This window comes from Lagenorhynchus albirostris, chromosome 1 (assembly GCF_949774975.1).
Source record: "Lagenorhynchus albirostris chromosome 1, mLagAlb1.1, whole genome shotgun sequence".
Taxonomy (NCBI): domain Eukaryota; kingdom Metazoa; phylum Chordata; class Mammalia; order Artiodactyla; family Delphinidae; genus Lagenorhynchus; species Lagenorhynchus albirostris.
Window position 1 is genome coordinate 61,338,591 of NC_083095.1, and position 19,981 is coordinate 61,358,571.

Below are 19,981 nucleotides of genomic sequence, written 5' to 3' on the forward strand. Positions count from 1 at the left end.
ATTCCATCTTCCCAAAACTTATCTTTTTGAGAAAAGAACTGTTCCAGGTGCATTTCACAGTCTTCCAGGGAATTGAAATTTTTTCCATTAAGAGAATTTTGTAAAGACAGAAATTAATGGAAATCCGAAGGTGTAATGTCCCGTGAATACGGCGGATGAATCATAACTTCCCAGCCAAGCTGTAACAGTTTTTGCCTGGTCATCAAAAAAACATGCAGTCTTGGGGTAATGTGACGGAAGATTATGCGTTTTCTGTTGACTACTTCCGGACGCTTTTCGTCGAGGGCTGCTTTCAGTTGGTCTAATTGGGAGCAGTATTTGCTGGAATTAACCGTTTGGTTTTCTGGAAGGAGTTCATAATAGAGGACTCCCTTCCAATCCCACCACAGACACAACATCACCTTCTTTGGATGAACACCGGCTTTTGGTGTGGTTGGTGGTGGTTCATTTCGCTTGCCCCACGATCTCTTCCGTTCCACATTATTGTACAGTATCCACTTTTCATCACCCGTCACAATTTTTTTTAGTTTTTCTATTTTAAAAATTTTTTATTGGAGTATAATTGCTTTACAATGTGTTAGTTTCTGCTGTAGAACAAAGTGAATCAGCTCTATGTATACATATATCCCCTCCCTCTTGAGCCTCCCCCCATCCCATCCCTCTAGGTCATCACAGAGCACCGAGCTGAGCTCCCTATGCTATATAGCAGCTTCCCACTAGCTAGCTATTTTACACATGATAGTGTATATATGTCAATGCTACTCTCTCAATTCGTCCCACCCTCCCCGTCCCCCCCCACTGTGTCCACAAGTCCATTCTCTACGTCTGCGTCTCTTTTCCTGCCCTGCAAATAGGTTCATCAGTATTCTAGATTCCATATATATGCATTAATATACGATATATTTTTTCTCTTTCTGACAGAACATTTTTGTTACGTTTAAATAGAGAATCGCATGCGGAAATATGAGCAATTTTTTTTCGCTTATGTGGAACCCAAACATCAAAGTGATTAACATAACCAAGCCAGTGCAAATGATTTTCAATGCTTGATTTGGATATTTTGAGTATGTTGGCTATCTCCTGCGTGATATATTGATTGTTCTCAATGTCTCGATTTGATCGCTATCAACTTCAACTGGTCTACCCAACTGTGGAGCATCATCCAGCGAGAAATCTCCAGCACGAAACTTCGCAAACCACTTTTGACACATTCTATCAGTCACAACGCCTTCTCCATATACTGCACAAATCTTTTACTGCATTTCATTTGTGTTTTTACCTTTCTGGAAATAATAAAGCATAATATGCTGAAAATGTTGCTTTTTTTCTTCAGTCTTCAATATTAAAATGGCTACACAAAAATTCACCAATTTTGATAATTTTTTAAAAAAATGCACGCTGATATGACAGCTGTCACAATACAATCTAACAAAACCGTTTCGAAATACATTGAAGAAAACTAAGCCATCTTAATGGGAAAAACCGAACGAATATTTTGGCTAACCCAATACTTAATTTTGGCTCAGGCGTTGGTTTCTGTAGAAGTTTTGACCTTGCCATGACCTTTGGTTTCTAGATAGGATCTTGGAGATTTTCAGAGGATTGTGATGGTTTCCTCAGGTCAGATTGCAGTTGTGCATTTTACAACTATCACTGCTCCTGAAGCAACATGATCAACTGAATGTCTTACAGACCATCAATTTTTAGCTACCCAAGGCCCAATAAAAGTAACTTAACCTTCTGAAAACTTTGTGGGAGGCAGCTTCTTATATAGCTCTCAATGATGCCTGCCTTCTGGTATTCACACCATTGTGTAATCCCCTCCCCATCGGTGTGGACTGGACCCAAGGACTTGTTTCTAATGAACAGAACATGGCATAAATGATGGAATGTCATTTCTGTGATTAGGCAACAAAAGGCTGTGACTTCCATTCTGCTAGCTTTCTCTCTCTCTCTCCTTGCTTGCATTCCAGTGAAGCCACCTGCCATGTTGTGAGGTGCTACATGGAGAGACCCACATAGCACGGAACCAAAGAAGGCCTGAGGCCTTGAGTGTGACAAGAACTGAGAAGCTTTGCTCTAACAGCCTGTGAGAACTGAATCCTGACAACAACCATGTGAGACATCTAGAAAATAGATGCTTCCTAGTCAGGTCTTGAGATTACTGCAGGCTTGTGAGACATGTGGAGCCAGAGGACCCAGCTAAGCTGAGATCCCTTATCCAAAGAAACTGTGAAATAGTAAGAGTTCTAAGCTGTGAAGTTTTGGAGTAATTTGTTATAGAGCAGAAGATAACTAGGCTACTATAAACCTCAAAAGTATATTTTTTGTCCTGAAACAAAATATAACTAAATTACGGTTTCAAATTATATACTTAGTTGGTTGATATGTATTCATTATATCTTTTGTATGATATGTATTCATTATATCTTTTAATATGATACAAATTCATTATTAGTAGGAAATATATATAGCAAGGATGAATTCTGTCACAAAATATTGACACATATATACGAATGACATAGTTTTAAAACCTAAACTGATTCTTGGCAAGATGGTTCTATGAAAACTTTTGTATAAAAATGTTCTGTTCTATTGGATGGAAAGATATACTAACTAAATAGTGTTCATAGGTTACTCCTGGCATTGTAGACATCAATTATATCACAGTATGTTATATGGCCTCCTCATATAGCCTAATGGTAAGGTTATCATGCAAGAGAATTGCAGGATATCCTCTTTTCATTAGAATTTTAAGCTCTAAATATAAGTGATCACTTCAAATATAAGTGACATAAATCTCAAGTATTTTCTTAAAGGACCTGTTAACAATTCTGAAGGTTTATTTGTTATAAATGTAAGCCCCTTCCTTGAGAAACTAAGACACCAAGAAGGATAGCTATTTGGATGTCTTGCGTACTACTCAAATTAAACTCGTTAAAAATGTTCTTCCATTTCACATCTGTTCTTCCTCTAGTTTTCTCAGTCTCAATAAATAGTATTTCCATCTATCAGGTTGCTCAAGACAAAAATTTGGGAGCTCCCCTTAACACCCCGCATCCTATCCAGGCAGTTTACTGCTTGGATGCCATCCATGTACATCTCAAGTCCCACTCCTCTCTATCTCCAATGATACTCCCCTGGTCCAAGTCATCACGATTTCTCACGACTACTATTCCTTCCTAGTGAGTCTCTCTACTTCTATTCTTATCTCATTCCAATCTATCCTCCACAGAGCATTCAGGGCTAATCTTTTAAAAATGCAAATCAGAACATGTACCCTCATTAAAATCTATCAACAACTTCCACTGCTTAAGCTAAAAAAAGGAAACTAACAGACAGAAACCTTGACAAGGGTTACAATGTTCTTCAAGATCTGACTCTGCATACTACTCCATCCTCCTTTTTTGTTCCAAGCTGCCCTCTGGCCCAAAAGATCTTCCTTCAGTTTCTCCCATGTGCCAAGTTCTTTGCTGTGGTTTCCACATGAAAGATGTTTTTCCCCTGGCTAATTCCTGTTTATACTTCTGGCCACAGCTTAGTAAAAACCTTATCCCTTTAACACAAATCTGAATTAGATCTGTTATATTCTCTTACAGTTTGTGGAGAATTTTCCCTCATCACGTTAATCACAAATTGTAGTTACATACTTATTTGTATGAATATTTAATACTTATCTCTCCTGAACGAAGGTTTGCTTCATGAAATCAAGGTAGAGTTTGATTTTGTTCACCTGTGCCTGACACTGTACATGTTTTAAAAATATTTGTTGGATAGTCATGAATACAATTGTTCAAGATCCTGCTTATTATAATTGGTAAAATATTTAAATTATAGACTTTCATCCATTAAGAAACTTTCTCTTTCATCTTTTTTATTTAGAATGAAATACATTCATTTTTGAGATCTGAAAAAATTCTAATATTTATATTGGCATGGCTATTTACTTCCTCAATCAACCCAACTGTAATGATTTATACTTACTTTTTCACTTTACAATAACTAATTAGGACATCTACAACAACCAATTATAAATACAAACAGCCACTTTCTAGTTGTCAAAACAGCTATTTCCAAAAGTGACAAAATCTATCAGGAAAAGAGTATCAAAGCTATGTTTTATCATGAAAGTATAGTTTCATTAAAGAATTAGGGGACCAGATAGGTTAGCTATTTAAGACTTGGCAAAATTTTAACAAGAAATGAAACATTACATTAAGCAGGAATTATTTTTAAATGAGCAAAACATGATTGTAAAGGAACTTCTTTGATGCATTCATTTTATTATCTTCTAAACACATTTACTTAATCAATGTAGAGTTTATTGTGTTAAATTGTTACTTAAATGTATTTGAAAGTTTTTAATGCATTTTTGCTGCTATTATAGTATGATATAGAAAATGTATGAAACCAATATAAAATTCAATGACTAAAGATAAAAATTTTATTAGCACGTTCCAGTTTCACTCCCTAAGCAAGAAATATGATTTATTAATTTGCTCAAAGATACCACTAACATGTAGCTCTTCAGAATAATTACTTAAAATGTATTCCCATGATATAAACATTTTTATTGTTTTAGTATTCACTGGATCTACTATTCAAAAGTTATGAACAGTACTACAACCAATTTATACCACACAATAAATGATGTATACTGTTAAAGTCAAATGTTCTCAGAGTCAGTATAATCAAAACATACCTTTTTTGGACTCATGCATTCACTTATAGTTTGCTTACTATTGCTTCATAGAGATAGGAGTTTGTACATTACAGGATTTTATTGATTTATTAGTTATAGAATATACTAAGCATACTCAGTAGACCGAAAAAGTTAGCTCTGGGGCTAGTATCATATAATAGCAAGTTGCAGAATACTTTAGAGCAAAATCAGAGTGTTGGCATAAATGATAAATACATAAAAGTGGACTAGTAAAGACTAATATTTAGTAAGTCCCCTAATAAAGAAAATCAGGTCTTAGAGTTGTACACTTTGCTCATAATGAAAAGAATATTTATTAAGCATCTTAAAGCCTATAGTCAATTATTCTATAATAAACTATTACATTTCTTTCTTTTCTTTTTTTTTTTTTCAGTACGCGGGCCTCTCACTGTTGTGGCCTCTCCCGTTGCGGAGCACAGGCTCCTGACGCGCGCAGGCTCAGTGGCCATGGCTCACGGGCCCAGCCGCTCCGCGGCATGCGGGATCTTCCCGGACCGGGGCACGAACCCGTGTCCCCTGCATCGGCAGGCGGACTTCCAACCACTGCGCCACCAGGGAAGCCCTTAAATTTCCTTTTTTAAAAAATATTTTTTTATTTGAAGATATGTAAAGAAACCATTAACATTTATTTGTTTATTTATTTAACATCTTTTTTGGAGTATAATTGCTTTACAATGTTGTGTTAGTTTCTGCTGTATAACGAAGTGAATCAGCTATATGCATACGTATATACCCATATACCCTCCGTCTTGCGTCTCCTTCCCACCCTCCTTATCCTACCCCTCTAGGTGGTCACAAAGTACCCAGCTGATGTCCCTGTGCGATGCAGCTGCTTCCCACTAGCTATCTATTTTACATTTGGTTGTGTGTATATGCCAATGCTACTCTCTCACTTCGTCCCAGTTTACCCTTCCCCCTCCCTGTGTCTTCATGTCCATTCTCTACGTCTGCGTCTTTATTCCTGTCCTGCCCCTAGGTTCATGAGAAACATTTTTTTTTTAGATTCCATATATATGGGTTAGCATATGGTATTTGTTTTTCTCTTTCTGACTGTATGACAGATTCTAGGTCCATCCATCTCACTACAAATAACTCAATTTCGTTTCCTTTTATGGCTGAGTAATATTCCATTGTGTATATGTGCCACATCTTCTTTATCCATTCATCTGTCGATGGACACTTAGGTTGCTTCTAAAAACCATTAACATTTATCTAATATGCTGTAATACATACATTTTCCAGCAAATGATTCCTTTCAATAACTTACATCCTAATTTAACTAATTCAGATAATTTATCAACTTTAATATGTACTTGTTGGGGGGGGCTGTTTAATAAATGATGAAAGTATTTTAAAATATGCTTTTGAGGAAATAAATTTTTTTAAACAATATAAAAATGTGTTTAAATTGATGAAAGAGTAAAGTGGGTGTGTAAAACTTGTAATGAAATTCTCTAAGGGATCATTTTTAAAATTTTGCACTTTAAAAATTCACAGATCATGTAGCTGAAGGTGATAATGTTGCTAATGAGTAGTGTTCTGAGTTCTATTTTTGAAGCCAAAGCAAAAATTATTATTAAATATTTTTGCCTTTAATTAAATTAATTTATATTGCCTTTTAAAATGGACTACTTGAGGTCTTCTGAGTGCACATGAATGAGCAAAATGAAGGTTCAGCAAAGATTAGCACAGCATGTTCGTGACTCAGTCCCTCAGTTGATTTATCATATAGCTGAACATAGCTGGTCAACACGTTGTTTTGAGCATCTTTTTTTTCTTTTTAGCTGTAAATTGTTTAATTTCTACCTCTAACGGACCACTGAAATACTCAGAGGAAGCAGAAAGTAGACTGAATTTCAATTACAAATGAGGAGCATCAAAATAAATCCGTAAATTCACCTCAAGATTCTCTTCACCAGATCTCTATGTTGTGTTCATTTTATCAGACTACTCATATTACTTGTTTAGTAGCTGTTACTTAAAAAACAAAGTTAGAGAGAGAAAACACTGGAATAGTAATAATATTAAATTTAGTTTTACATACATTGGAGTAAGCACCAAAAACACTCATAATGTGCTATTCATGGAAATATTCTAGCAAATGCAGGCTAAAAAACCACCATTATTTCATTTTAAAAGTAAAATGTTAAGAATTCCAAATATCATCTCACAAGCAGTTATTTAATGCCATAATACATTACTAAATTTTAATCTATTAATACTTCCTTATATATATTTCAAACAGCATATGATGTTACATATGAATACGGAAGACTGTACTTAAAATAAAACTTATAAAACAATCAGTGCAAATTAACTTATCTTACACCAATGCAAGAAGGATACTTAAAACTCTGCCTAGAGAATATGTATTACTATTAAAGGGAATTAAGAGTCAAGAAAGGTTAGGAAACGTTGCTATAACATTGCTGAGGTTTTTGATCATTTTAAACCCAGAAAAGTTTCAATTAATGATGGAGGAAGTAAGTCACTGATTTTTATACTGCCAAGTGAAATGCAGCAAGCTAGAATAACTGGTTAGTTTTATTAAGGTATCTTATTAAGATGGCTTATTAAGCTACTCACTATTGTTTTCATAGGGCTTTAGGCTGATACTAAACTTTAAAATGTAGGATTCTTTTCTTCCTAACTTTCATAAAAGTCATATATAATTAGCACTGAATGAAATTTTCTAATGTCAACATTTCAAATTTTGATTAACAGGGAATACAAATCAACCTTATTCAAGTTTAATTCAAAAGACTGGCAACATCCTTTGGGAGACTAGTAGAGATAATATATCAAGGAACCTTCAAACTTTAGACTAAGCCAGGGGCCTACAAAGTAAAAGTAATATTCAACTTATTAAGCTGGAATCATCACAGTAATTTTCTCTATCTGATTTATCTTTGATTCATAAATACCATATATTCTCAAATTGAAATCAACACTTAGGGTTTAGAATACAATCATGATCCTACTGTAGATAGATACAATAACCCAGCTACTCAGATGATTGAAATAAAGACAAAGCAACAATTGACAAAACTGGTGCAGGTAATGACTGTAAAGTAAGAAACAGAAATTCAGACAGTGGTAGATTTTCTGGACAGTATATAATTAAAAACCTGGTCAATTTCCATAGGGTGGGAAGAACCACAGTTGTTCAGCTCCATTATATGACTAATATTTCTGAACATGAAACACCATTCAGTATAAATCATACACACTAGGATAACTCAGTAAGTTGTTCTTACTTTTTTTTTTTTTTTTTTTGCGGTACGCGGGCCTTTCACTGTTGTGGCCTCTCCCGTTGCAGAGCACAGGCGCCGGATGCGCAGGCTCAGTGGCCATGGCTCACGGGCCCAGCCGCTCCGCCGCATGTGGGATCCTCCTGGACCGGAGCACGAACCCGTGTCCCCTGCATCGGCAGGCGAACTCTCAACCACTGCGCCACCAGGGAAGCCCTGTTCTTACTTTTGAATGAGGGTAAACTAGAAGTGCCCTCTTTTTCATATTCTATAGAGTATTCAGCACTACATCTAGGGTAGGTGAATGGGGCACTCAATTCACATGAACAATTTAAAGAGGTGTAAAAAGTCTCATTATCAGGATAAATATTTAAATGCAATATTCAAAAAAAAATCAAAATTAATACAAAAACACCATGATAAACAAAATATCAAAATTTAAATAAAGGATCAGTACCCTAGTCTAATATTGATAAAATCTCTAAGGCAAAACTTCTTTACATTATAGTGAGTTTCTTTAAAAGATGAATTTTGATAAAAGGTTGAATGATTTAGGTCTATCTTCTATCATTTACATAAGCACAGAATATTTGAGTAAGAAAAATTTCTAAAGTAAATTTTAATAATAAATCCCTAAATATTGTTTGAAGGCACCTGACATCTTAAATCCCCATGTCTAAGCCCTCTCTGATTTTTAAGCTCTGAACTCTCTGGTATATGCTAAGCAAGTTTCCCCAAACTAGACTGACTGACTTTAGTGCCAAAGTAGCTTCTTTTAACTCATTACATGGCTGATGAATGGTCTTTGCTTGAATTAATTACAGTGGGGGTTACAAGGTGGTGATTTTCTAATTCTATTATTCTATCTGTACTTGTTAACTGCTGTTCTCCTTTACAAAAGAGATTCCTCCTTTCCACCTTCCATCTTTTTTTTTTTAAAGTATCTTTCTAAACCCTAGATGTAACAATTAAGGATTCTATAGTCAAATACAGTTCTTCTTTTGAAGCATATATTATCCCAAATTTGGTCTATGGGAACTTTGTCAAGCTGCTCCTGTGCCCTTTCTACATGACTCTATTAGTCTCTGAGTACTTTCTTCCTTTCTGGCACAAAATGATAATCCAGACTCACCGTAGTTTCCATGCTCCAAACCTAGGAGCTTTGGTACCCTTTAATAGGAAATGTATTCAGAAACTAAAATCTGGGTGTTAGGTGTATCCCTTCCTTCTAAGGCTTTTTCAATGAATAGAGCTAAGGAAAAATATACATTTTTAAAAGCATGAATTCATATTGATAGTTTCAATTCAAATTGAATATTACAGTTGCTTTTTTCTAATGTCATCTATTTTACAGTGAAAATCTTGGCTCCTAATAATATTTATTTACATATTTCCTCAATCCAACAAAATATAGAAAATAGTTTCAAAATTTTAATAATCAGTAGTACAACTAAGTATGAATATACTGAGCAAAGTTTAAGATTACTTTGCATTTCTTTTTGTCCTTAGAATATATGCCACTAATGATGTATATTCAGTCTGATAGTCAAAAGATATTTGAGTTAATTATTTTCTCTCTATAAGAATCTAACCAATCTGATATAGTTAGGTACATTGATTTCTATTTGTATTCACTTTCAGGGTTTGCTTTTTTTATCTTTTTCATTTGATTTTTTTTTTTTTTTTTCGGTACGCGGGCCTCTCAGTGTTGTGGCCTCTCCCGTTGCGGAGCACAGGCTCCGGACGCGCAGGCTCAGCGGCCATGGCTCACGGGCCCAGCCGCTTCGCGGCATGTGGGATCCTCCCAGACCGGGGCACGAACTCGCGTCCCCTGCATCGGCAGGCGGACTCTCAACCACTGCGCCACCAGGGAAGCCCCTTTCATTTGATTTTAATTTCTGAATATTTAAAATATATACATGGTTCAAAAGTCAAAACTATACAAAAAGGCAGAGTTAGAAAAGTTGCATTTCCATCCTATGCCTGGATCTCTTTCCCATCTATCTCCAAAGGTAACTATTTTCATTAGTTTCTGGTTTATCCTTCCTGTTCCTTTTATTCTTATTTCTCACATAAAAGATAGCATATTATAAATAGTTGATTATTTTCAGTTAGCGATATGTCAATCAATATTAGTTTACAGACATCTTCCTTACTTTTTTCTTTTTTTTTTAAAGTTGCATCATATCACGCTATGTGAATATTTGCCATAGTTTATTCAGCTACTCTGCTATTTGGGTTGTTTCCGTTTGCTATTAAAGTAATACTGTAATTCTTACATTGTTTCATATTCAGGAGGTATATATTCAGGAGGGATTCCTAAAAGTGATTTTCTTTAGTCAAAGGATAAATGTAATTTTGCTAGATACCATCAAATTCTCCTCCATAGGGATTTTTACCATTTTGCATTCTCACTTGCAATGTGTGAGAATGCACAGAATCCTCTTTACTTCCAGTTTCCACGATCTATGTGGAGAATCACTTTTTCCAAAGTTACATGACATTTACATTATGTCTCTGAGGCTAAAATATTATTTTTCTAACTTACTATTTCTGGTTCCAAAGAGGTAATTATAACTTTTTATCTAAAATGTATATTACAAGTAGAAGATATTCTTCAGTCAATGGCTTGCATTTATAGAGTGTATTATGTTTTTCAAGGCACTTTTATGCACTTGCACCTTGTTTGATCTGCACAGCCATGCTTTGAAGTAGACAGGGCAAGTCTATCAGCTCCATCTTCTAGATGAGGAAACACAGAAGGAACACAGTTTAATAACTTGTACACACCCAGTTAATGACAGGCAAGGGTCTGTTAGTTTACTGGTATTTCTATTAGATACTAAATTGTCTCCTTTTTAACTATCAACTCTAGTATTTTATTATATGTTTGTGTCACTTATTAAAGTATTAGGAATACAGACTTATTCATTATACTTCACATATAGTAGAAATATGAAAGCTATTAATAGGTCATGTTCATATTTTAAGCTTATTTTGGAAAATAAAGCTTAATTTATTTGGGTTTAGCTCAAGAATTTTATAAAGTATAAAGTGCTATCCAAGTCTAATAATAAAATTTATTCTGGAAAAATACCCCATATTTTAATTTACAGTAAGATTCAGTTATGTAAGCATAAGTAACAAGTTGAATATAATGAATTACTTTTGAATATATATATACAATTAGTATGAATTTATAAAATCTTAGAAAATCAAATGCAAAGTACCAAAAATGTAATTTCAAGACTGCATTGAAGCTCAAAGGCTTCCTTTGTACTAAACAATGAGTCTTTGCATTTTCTAAAAAAGGCAAGAAAAAAATTCTATTCCAATTATAAAATATTTTGGCCTAAATTTTTAATTAGATTGATTCATCTTTGAGAATGGCAACATATATTTGTCCTATCAAGTGAGCTTCATGAAAACATTAACAGATGTTATAAACTGAGAGTCCTCAAACAAAACCTGTGAAATCAATGAGTGTAAATATAAACTCTGATTTTGGTCTCTTTTTCATAATGTAAACTGTTTTCCATAAAACACAATCTGTACGTTTGTCATTTATTTTTGAAGTTGAAAAATAACAAAAAGACTTTAGACCCACATATAAAAGGTACTCTTTTTATCCTTTTCTGAGACACTGACCTGTATACTCATTTAAAAATGAACACCACATCTTTACGTTATTAAATCTTTGTTTTGATCTATTAGTATTCACCAAAGTGCCATTTTATAAAACCTCACACTGAATAGACAAGGCTGGAGGTGACCATCTGCAGCTTTAGAGTCTGTGTTTGAATTGATGAAAAGAGCTTTGTGTTTTCATTGCCAAGTTTGATTCTTTCAGTCATTAGGCATTCCCCTCAGATCGCATCAATGAAGCCGTACTCTCTTACACCCATGTGTTAAATTCTCTTCTCCTCATGGTTTCCTTTGCCAGCTCTACTCAAGAATGACTATTGGGCCTTAGCCACATTCTTCTCACAGCTGTGTTAAAAAGAGCATCAGAAAGTCTTCTTAAAACCCATATGTGTATCTGGTCAGTTCTCTGTCTTAGGGTCACCTCACATTGTGGTGTGATTATACAGAGATTCATTCTTGTTCTTGAACTGTGCTACTCCCATCATTCTGGGAAAGATTAGGCCCTATAGTCAGTAGAAGAGAACTTCTTGGAAGACTGATGTGAAATACACATAGTTCAGAAGGCAGATTATTTTAAATTAAGGAAGAAGATGTTTCAAGATTTTAAATATGTTTATATGTTATTTTTACCATTATTTAGCTTGTCAAATGGTAACATAAAGAGAAAGAACATATGCTTTCATTATGCTTTTAGGATACTGTTGTATTTGTGAAGGAAAAAGTCAAATGATGATGATGTTCCAAGAACTATTAGTTTGTATGCTATAAATGCCAGAGAAATTTTAAAAATTAAAATTACTTAAGTTTAGAAAGTTCCAAAATACTATTTACTATTTTTAGTTTTCACTTTTAATTAGTCTTTCTATAGAAACACCTGATGAAGTAATAATCTGTAGCAGCAAAACTATTCTTTTCTTTATACTTAGGTTAAGAACTGAAGGAAAAAAACTTTCTGTTGAGTTGTTCAGGAATATATAACAATATAAGAAAGAAATAAGATGGATTTAAGCTATATATGAATGGATTTAATCATTCATATTGCTATAGAATGATTTTTTTCTCTTTAAATGTAAATGATCAAGAATGAAGTTTATGTGTGGACATTGTTTATGATTTCACTAGCAGACAGAGTTACCCTGAAATAAACAAGATTCTTTCATTCTATATTTAGAGGGCCAAATGTGCATTTGGGAAAAATCCCTTAGTGGGGGGATACAGTCAAACATGGAATAATGGGGAGAAATAATCAAACATGGAGTCTTAGAATCCAAGTAAAATTTATATTTCTACTTGCTCTTGGGTTCAATGTAGATTTTTCAATTATATTTTGGGAATAAAACCTATATCTAGTAAGGAAGTGTACATCAGATTTTAGATGAGAATACTGACAATTCATTAAAAAAAACTCAGACCCTGATTTATATAAATATGCAGATATTTTCTGTATCAACAGATAGATACATTATATCCATTCATCTGTGTGTTTAAGAATAGAGAAAGCAAAAGAGGATGTTCCCAGTGAGTTATCAATGAGGTTGAGCAAGATCCAGGCAGGAATGATGAAAACTTCTAAAAATCTAATTTCTACAATAGCTTCCTTTTTTCCTTTACTACAACGGCAGTATTCTAAAGTACATTAGTGGTTAGTGTTATTGTTACCTTTCCTAGGAAGTTCAAATCACTTTATATATCTCATTTTTATCAGTTCTAAAAGTATTCTCAGGTAAGATAGTTCTCCTATCTTCACAGAAGTACCCTGGAAGCAAGGTTTAAACGGTTAAGAAGGCTTTTAACTGGAGCTAAGAACAGAATCAAGGAAAAGGGTACTGGTTAGAGCATATGACCACTCTAAGGAACTTACATTTCATACACATGTGTGAAAATCACATTAGAATATCTCTGCGGTATAAGAACTCCTGTTGTATTTTTTTCAGCCTGTCAAGTTTCAGTTAAAGGGTACTTGATCATCGTATAATTTCCCTAAAATAATAGGAATTCTTATCTCTGACTTTCAACTACTGTAACACTGGGACTAATGAAAAACAACAAAAATTCCTGCATTTTATTTAGTCTTAAACCAAAACTGTATGACTCTCTCTCTTATTTAACCCTTTTGCTCTTTTTCTCTCATTCTTCTCCATAGTGATCATCTGAAACATGTTTTATCTATCTTAGTAGGCTGAAATGTGTACTAGCCCAACTCTAGATCACCTATTGGAAGAAAGATTCTGAAATGAAGAAGCAAATCAAATGTAAGAAGCCATGTTGTAATTTAACTTTTTAGTCCCCACTTTCATGCTTTTTATGATTCACTCCATAAAGTTAACTATAAAAGGAAACTAATCAGGGACAGTGCAGATACTTAGGTTTAGAGAATCCCTTTTCTTCTTTAGCCTGGATCCTTCACTTTCCACTTCATTGGAATTTCTCAATTTTAATAATCTCACATTAATTCTTCCCTGGTAGAAAGAAATGAGCTAGACAATTAAAACTATGTTTTTTTTTATGTCAAAGTGAGACATTCCTTGAAGATCAAGGTATAAGCCTCAATTCTTTAGTTTTTATAAAGAAATGAATATAATTATATCACCTATCAAACATGGTAGGTATCTCTGTATATAATAAAAGCAGCTCTAAGAAAACCTACTTTATGTACTCAATGGATAAGAAAGGTGATCCACTATACAAATATATAATGGAATTAAATTTTTAATAAAATACATACTTGTTTGATAGAGTACAAGACTTGTATTTCATAAGTTAAATATGTATTTAATTTAAAAACATGTGTTATGATTAAAAACCCAGAACATTAAATTCTTAAAAAACATATCATGTTCAAGAATAAAAATTAAGCATGCTAGATGCTTTACATTTTACGACAATTGTTTAGGAGGAATCTGAGTCCATCTTCCATATATAAATGACAATAAAGCTGTATCTAATTAGATCTAGATTTAGAAGGTGCCTTCCAAAGCTGACTGGGGTGTTCAACTGTACAAAAACTAGCACAAATAAATTAACTATTTGATTTATTATTTGCTGAGGTATGTATTATATTTCACAGAGCTTTTTGAATCTCAAACATAAAAAAGATTGAAGAAATTTCCAGAAAAATTTAAAATCCTCTCATTTACTACTAATACTAATAAATCCAAGTCAACTTTCAACATTATATTAAATATTGATTTAAACCTTGTGCTGAGAATTTATGAAATGCATTCCTTGATTCAATCAACAAGTATTTACAAAGTGTTCAGATACATCTAGTACTGCTTTGCAACTTGTAGTCCAACCAAGAATTTAGAGGAAAAATATCAAGATAAAGTTGGCAAGAAGCAGAACAATTTTAATGAAAACATAATGTAATTATATAAAAAATTCACTGATGCTTTTCATATTAAACTATGTAAGACTATTTTAGCACAATTATTTTACTAATTATTAACCATTATGGTTAATATCAGATTCTGGAAATAGCAACAAAACTACAAAGTTTAGTAAAGTCTTTTGATGAAAAATGTAGGCTTTAAAAAAAAAAAAGAATAGCAGGCTTTTTTTTTTTTTTTAAGTCAAGAAACTGTGGAAATGCTCTGTTCCCCTTCCCAGCACCCAGAGTCGTCTACCCTGTTTTATAATTCAACCTGCAAACAGATTAAGCAGCTGAGTTTGTGGAAAGTATGTTTGCTCTACACTAAGGACCCTTGTGTGACACTATGGCGACTCCCCTGATACCTCGAAGAGAACTACAGACAGTTTTCACTCATCAGCAGGGAAACCAGGCTGAGAATTCACGATTTCTTTGTAACCTCAACTTCTTCATAGAAATCAGTATTTGGCCAACAGGCAGGAAAGACTTTTTATTAGCTTTACATGTTCTTTTCTTTTCTTTTCTTTCTGTCAATACCACTCAAAAGACACAGGATGCCGTATATTTCAAAAGGCAGTGTTTTATGCTGATCTTTGAAATTTTAATTATGCGATTAAAAATTAGAATGCATGCAAATGTTAAGTAACTGATTTTTTTTAAAGCATAGAAAGAAAATTCTAAATAGTTGATGAATTTTTTTCTTGAAAATTTGTTAAAAGTTTACAATTTTTTCTTACATCTTTTAGTCCAATCTATTTATTATATAGTTATATTTTATGACGAAACTTGAACAGTATCAGTGTAAATCTGGCCCACGGTTAAGATGATATGTGATAAAAGTTATTTCATTGTAAAACCTAGATCTTTGAGAGGTCTTCTAACCATGTACGTCTGGTTGTAAATACTTTTATTTTAAGTAACTATGTGTAGCTTAAGCATGTTAAATTTAGTAAAATACATTAAAAAATTCCTTTGGGAAACTTGCTCTAGGCCAGAAGCATGTCTGTAGATGGAAAGACACATGGAAAATTATAGCACAAAGAATCAGATTTCATAACCTCTTATGATAAAAAACATCATTTAGTGGATTGGTGTGTCAGTTTTCTCTTTAATAAATGAGGATTATGGATGGTCTGGGCAAAACTATTAAAAGAAGTTTTTCTCACAAAGTTCTCGTGCTCTTAACCTGCTCTTTAGCCTCCACATAACTCTCTGAAACCAAGTGCATCCAGAATCGGCAAAAGAGTAATCTGAAAAGCTAAATCACTATGTGCTCTTCTTCCACAAACATACGCATTTTTTAAAGAGATGTACCTAAGGAGAGTAATGCTTAACGTGACGGAATGGATTTCCATTGGTGAAATTTTAGGCTTTATGATACCTGGGCCAAGAAGCTATTTTGGGGCAGTGAGGTCTGGCATTTACCACATTTTACTTTATAAGTGACTATCTGCTATAAACATTGGCTTGTTTATGGATGGTAATTCTGTACAACTTTCCAAGTATACTCCTATAGGTTAAAAAATTCAAGAAAAATGTTAGACTCTCAAAGAAATAAAATATAAATTTAAAATTCTACAATTATTAGAAATAGTATATGATCTCTCTGTCCTATTACTGCAGATTTCAGGTCTTTTAAATGTAATTGAACTTGATGGAAGTTGGTGGTTAGAACAAGGGTTAAAAGCTGATCACTAACAAGTAAGAGATCCCAACTCTGAGGAGAGTGGAAGGAGTGGTGATGCCAGTGCCGTACTCTTCTATGAAACTTGTGAGCTCTAGGTACTTGGCTGGGATAAAAAACTTTATCTAGGGCTTAAAGCACATCAGAGCACACCTGAAGTTTTGCTGTGTATTCCTGACCTGATCTGCTTTTATTTTATTCTGTCATTCTATTGAACTATTAAATTGTTCTAGTTCATATGTTCATAAGCATTCATGGAGCACCCACTTTACAGCAGGCATCTGTGCAAGTATTTGGAGGCAACGGGGATACAAAGAGGAGTAGAACACTGTCTATGGCTTGGAAAAGTTCGATGAGTAATTTTACAGGGATTAGAGTAGATATACAAAGCAATTATAACATCTAGATGATTGAGACCTCTAATAAAGGTATGGACTAAGTATTATGAAAGAATTAAAGAATGAAAAAATAAAGAAGCATCACAGGGGTAACATTTAGACTGGAATTTAAGGAATAACAAAAATCTGGCCAGGTACTAAAAGGGAGGAATATGTTCTAAGAAGAAGAAATAGCATGTGCAGAGATATTGTGGTAGGGGGCATGTGAGGAGATGCCACTAGAACAATGGCAGGAGGCCAGTGATAGGCCTCCTATATCACGCTAAGTTGTTTAAACTTTAACTTGTAGGGGTTGAAGGGCTCCTGAAAGATTTCAAATGGGGAAATAATATAACCTGATTTCTGTTTTAGAAAAATTAACTCTGGTGGTGGTGAGGAAGATAAACTTGAGAGAGCTAGAGGCAGGTAAACTAATTTTATGATTATTTCAATAGTCTAGAGGAATGATTATTTCAGTAGTCATGAAGAATGACTAAGGCCTGAATTAATGCAATTAACAAGGGAAGAGGTGGAGGGAATCAGGAGATACTTAGGCAGCAAACAATGGGGACTGATGGCAAAGTGAACGTGAATGATAAGAAACAGTGAGGGAACAAGGACAGTTCTGAAACTGCTGAGGACTAGGAAAGTCACATCAACTCTCCCCGTGAAGCCAATATAACTGTCCAAATTTTTTGTTTGTTTGTTTTTGTGGTATGCGGGCCTCTCACTGCTGTGGCCTCTCCCGTTGCGGAGCACAGGCTCTGGACGCGCAGGCTCAGCGGCCATGGCTCACAGGCCCAGCCGCTCCGCGGCACGTGGGATCTTCCCAGAGAGGGACACGAACCCGTGTCCCCTGCATCGGCAGGCGGACTCTCAACCACTGCGCCACCAGGGGAGCCCTGTCCAAATTTTTTAACTGAAAAACTTTTGCTTCCAGGAGTTAAGCAATTTGCCCTAAATCTCACAGGTAATAGGTAGGAAACCAGGGACTCAAACACAGGTCTGTCTGACTTGACCACAAAGCTTGTCTCTATCTTTTATGCTGCACTGAATCTCATAGGATGAATATGTTTCTCATGAGGGAAAAGGGCAAAAGGCTCCAAGGAGAGAGGCCAACGTATATAAATGCATTAGTCCTGAAAAGGTAGTGCCCTTCTGAAGAATGAGATAGTGCAGTATGAGTGAAATGACAAGAGAAGGAGGGACTATGCAACACACATTGTTCTAAAAGCATCACACGTATTATCTCATCTAATTCTTACAACATTATGAAGTAGGTGTATTACTGTCCACATACTATTGCCCACATCAAGGCAGTGTTTTAAAATGTCCTAGTTCACATAGCTATGCATTCTGAATCCAGAGCCTGAGCTTTTAAATTACCATGTTGAAGATATATGAGCATCTTTACTTATTTTACCATGCTCATATATAAATTTTATGATAAAGTATAATTAGGAATGGGCCATTGAATTCAATAATTAGGAAATTACTGGTAATCTTAAGAAGAACAATTTAGTATAAGAACTAGCCATAGTGTATTGAGTAGTAGAAGAACAAATGGGAATTGAAAAACTAGAGGTAGTGAATACAGATCAGTTATTTAAGGAATTTGGTTGTGAAGGGTAAAGGGGAAATGTGGACCTTTTAAATTTAAATTTTAATTATTGCCTGGAATACTGACATATTTTCAAAGGACCTTCAAAAATAATTGCTAGTAATAGTGATTTCAGATTATATGGAGAATACTAATACCTAACAGAATACCAATACCTGTTAATATCTAACAAAGTCTTATCAGTTGGCTTCCTGGAAGGTTATCATCTTATATCCAACAAAATAGGCTGATGCCCACATTAACTGTAATGAAGATACACTGCACACTTGAGGGCAATTAAAGATGAAATATAGTGGATTAAATATGAAACGGAAAGCCTGATAATATTTCATCTAGGTCTGATTGCTAGAAATCAGAATAAAAGATTTAACATTTAAATTAAAATTTAACATTTAACTCTTGTAAATGACATAATTGTTGCACTTAAACTCTGTCCATGGATTGGTGCCATTTCCATTAAAAAGTCTTGATTTGTCTGTTCTTAAACGTGAAGAATAAGGACAATATAGTTAGTTTTTCAAAAGGTTAAACTTATTTAATTTAAAGAGTTATCTGAGAAATGTTATTTCTACTTCTTGGGGTACAAAGTTATTTCTTTTAAAAATAATAACAATAGCTGATGAGATCTAAAAAATAAAAGTTGACAACATTTCCAAATTTTTTTAGAAATCTAATTGCTCTCTGGGAAACACTGTTTTAGGGAATTTTAGTTATGTATAGAAATTAAAGGATTACAGGTAAAGAAAACTTTGAAATTTTTAAGTATTTGTATCCTTTAAGCAAATAGAGCTAAATCCGATCTTGACTGTCAAAAGTTACTGATTTGTAATTTACAATGAAATGAGATCTACCTAAATATCTATCTTGGGGTTCTTAGAACGTTAATATACTTTGTGAATAATCGGATACAGTTTCTGACTGAATACAAACTTAATCTTTAAACCTATAAAATATAACACCATAAATCGTAAGTTTCAAGGTACATATACCTTAAAGATTAATTCCTAATCTGTTTTAAAACAGTCTTGACTACGTATTTACCTGATCTTGGGCTAGTAATCAAGATATAATTTCAGGGATGTTGAGGAAATGTTTCAGAAGACTTATTTTCAAATAAAAAGTATTGAGAAGTAAGAAACCTTGAAGTTAGCTCTACTTTTCCATACTGTAAAACTGAAAAAAAAATTGTTAAGGAAGAAGGTATGTCTTAGAAATTGAATTCAATTAGGTGTGTGAATGATGTAATGCTGTTAATAATACATAAAAAAGGGCTCAGTTAAAATGACAAGTTCTATTACATTAAAGCTGCT

The 19,981-nt window shown here is 34.0% G+C and overlaps 1 protein-coding gene across 6 annotated transcripts in view; it reads right to left on the reverse strand.

The window, feature by feature from the left end:
* The window catches only part of MIPOL1 (mirror-image polydactyly 1), a 327,507-nt gene that overhangs the window by 26,978 nt on the left and 280,548 nt on the right, over positions 1–19,981 (reverse strand). Inside the window, exon 13 of one of the 6 annotated variants that reach the window (XM_060143309.1) lies at positions 11,832–11,964. The exons of the other annotated variants lie outside the window; for them this stretch is intronic. Within the exon in view, the coding sequence (XP_059999292.1) occupies positions 11,934–11,964 (31 nt within the window). The 3' untranslated portion in view covers positions 11,832–11,933. Of the gene's footprint in view, positions 1–11,831; positions 11,965–19,981 lie in introns of those variants that run through there. 6 annotated transcript variants of the gene reach the window in all.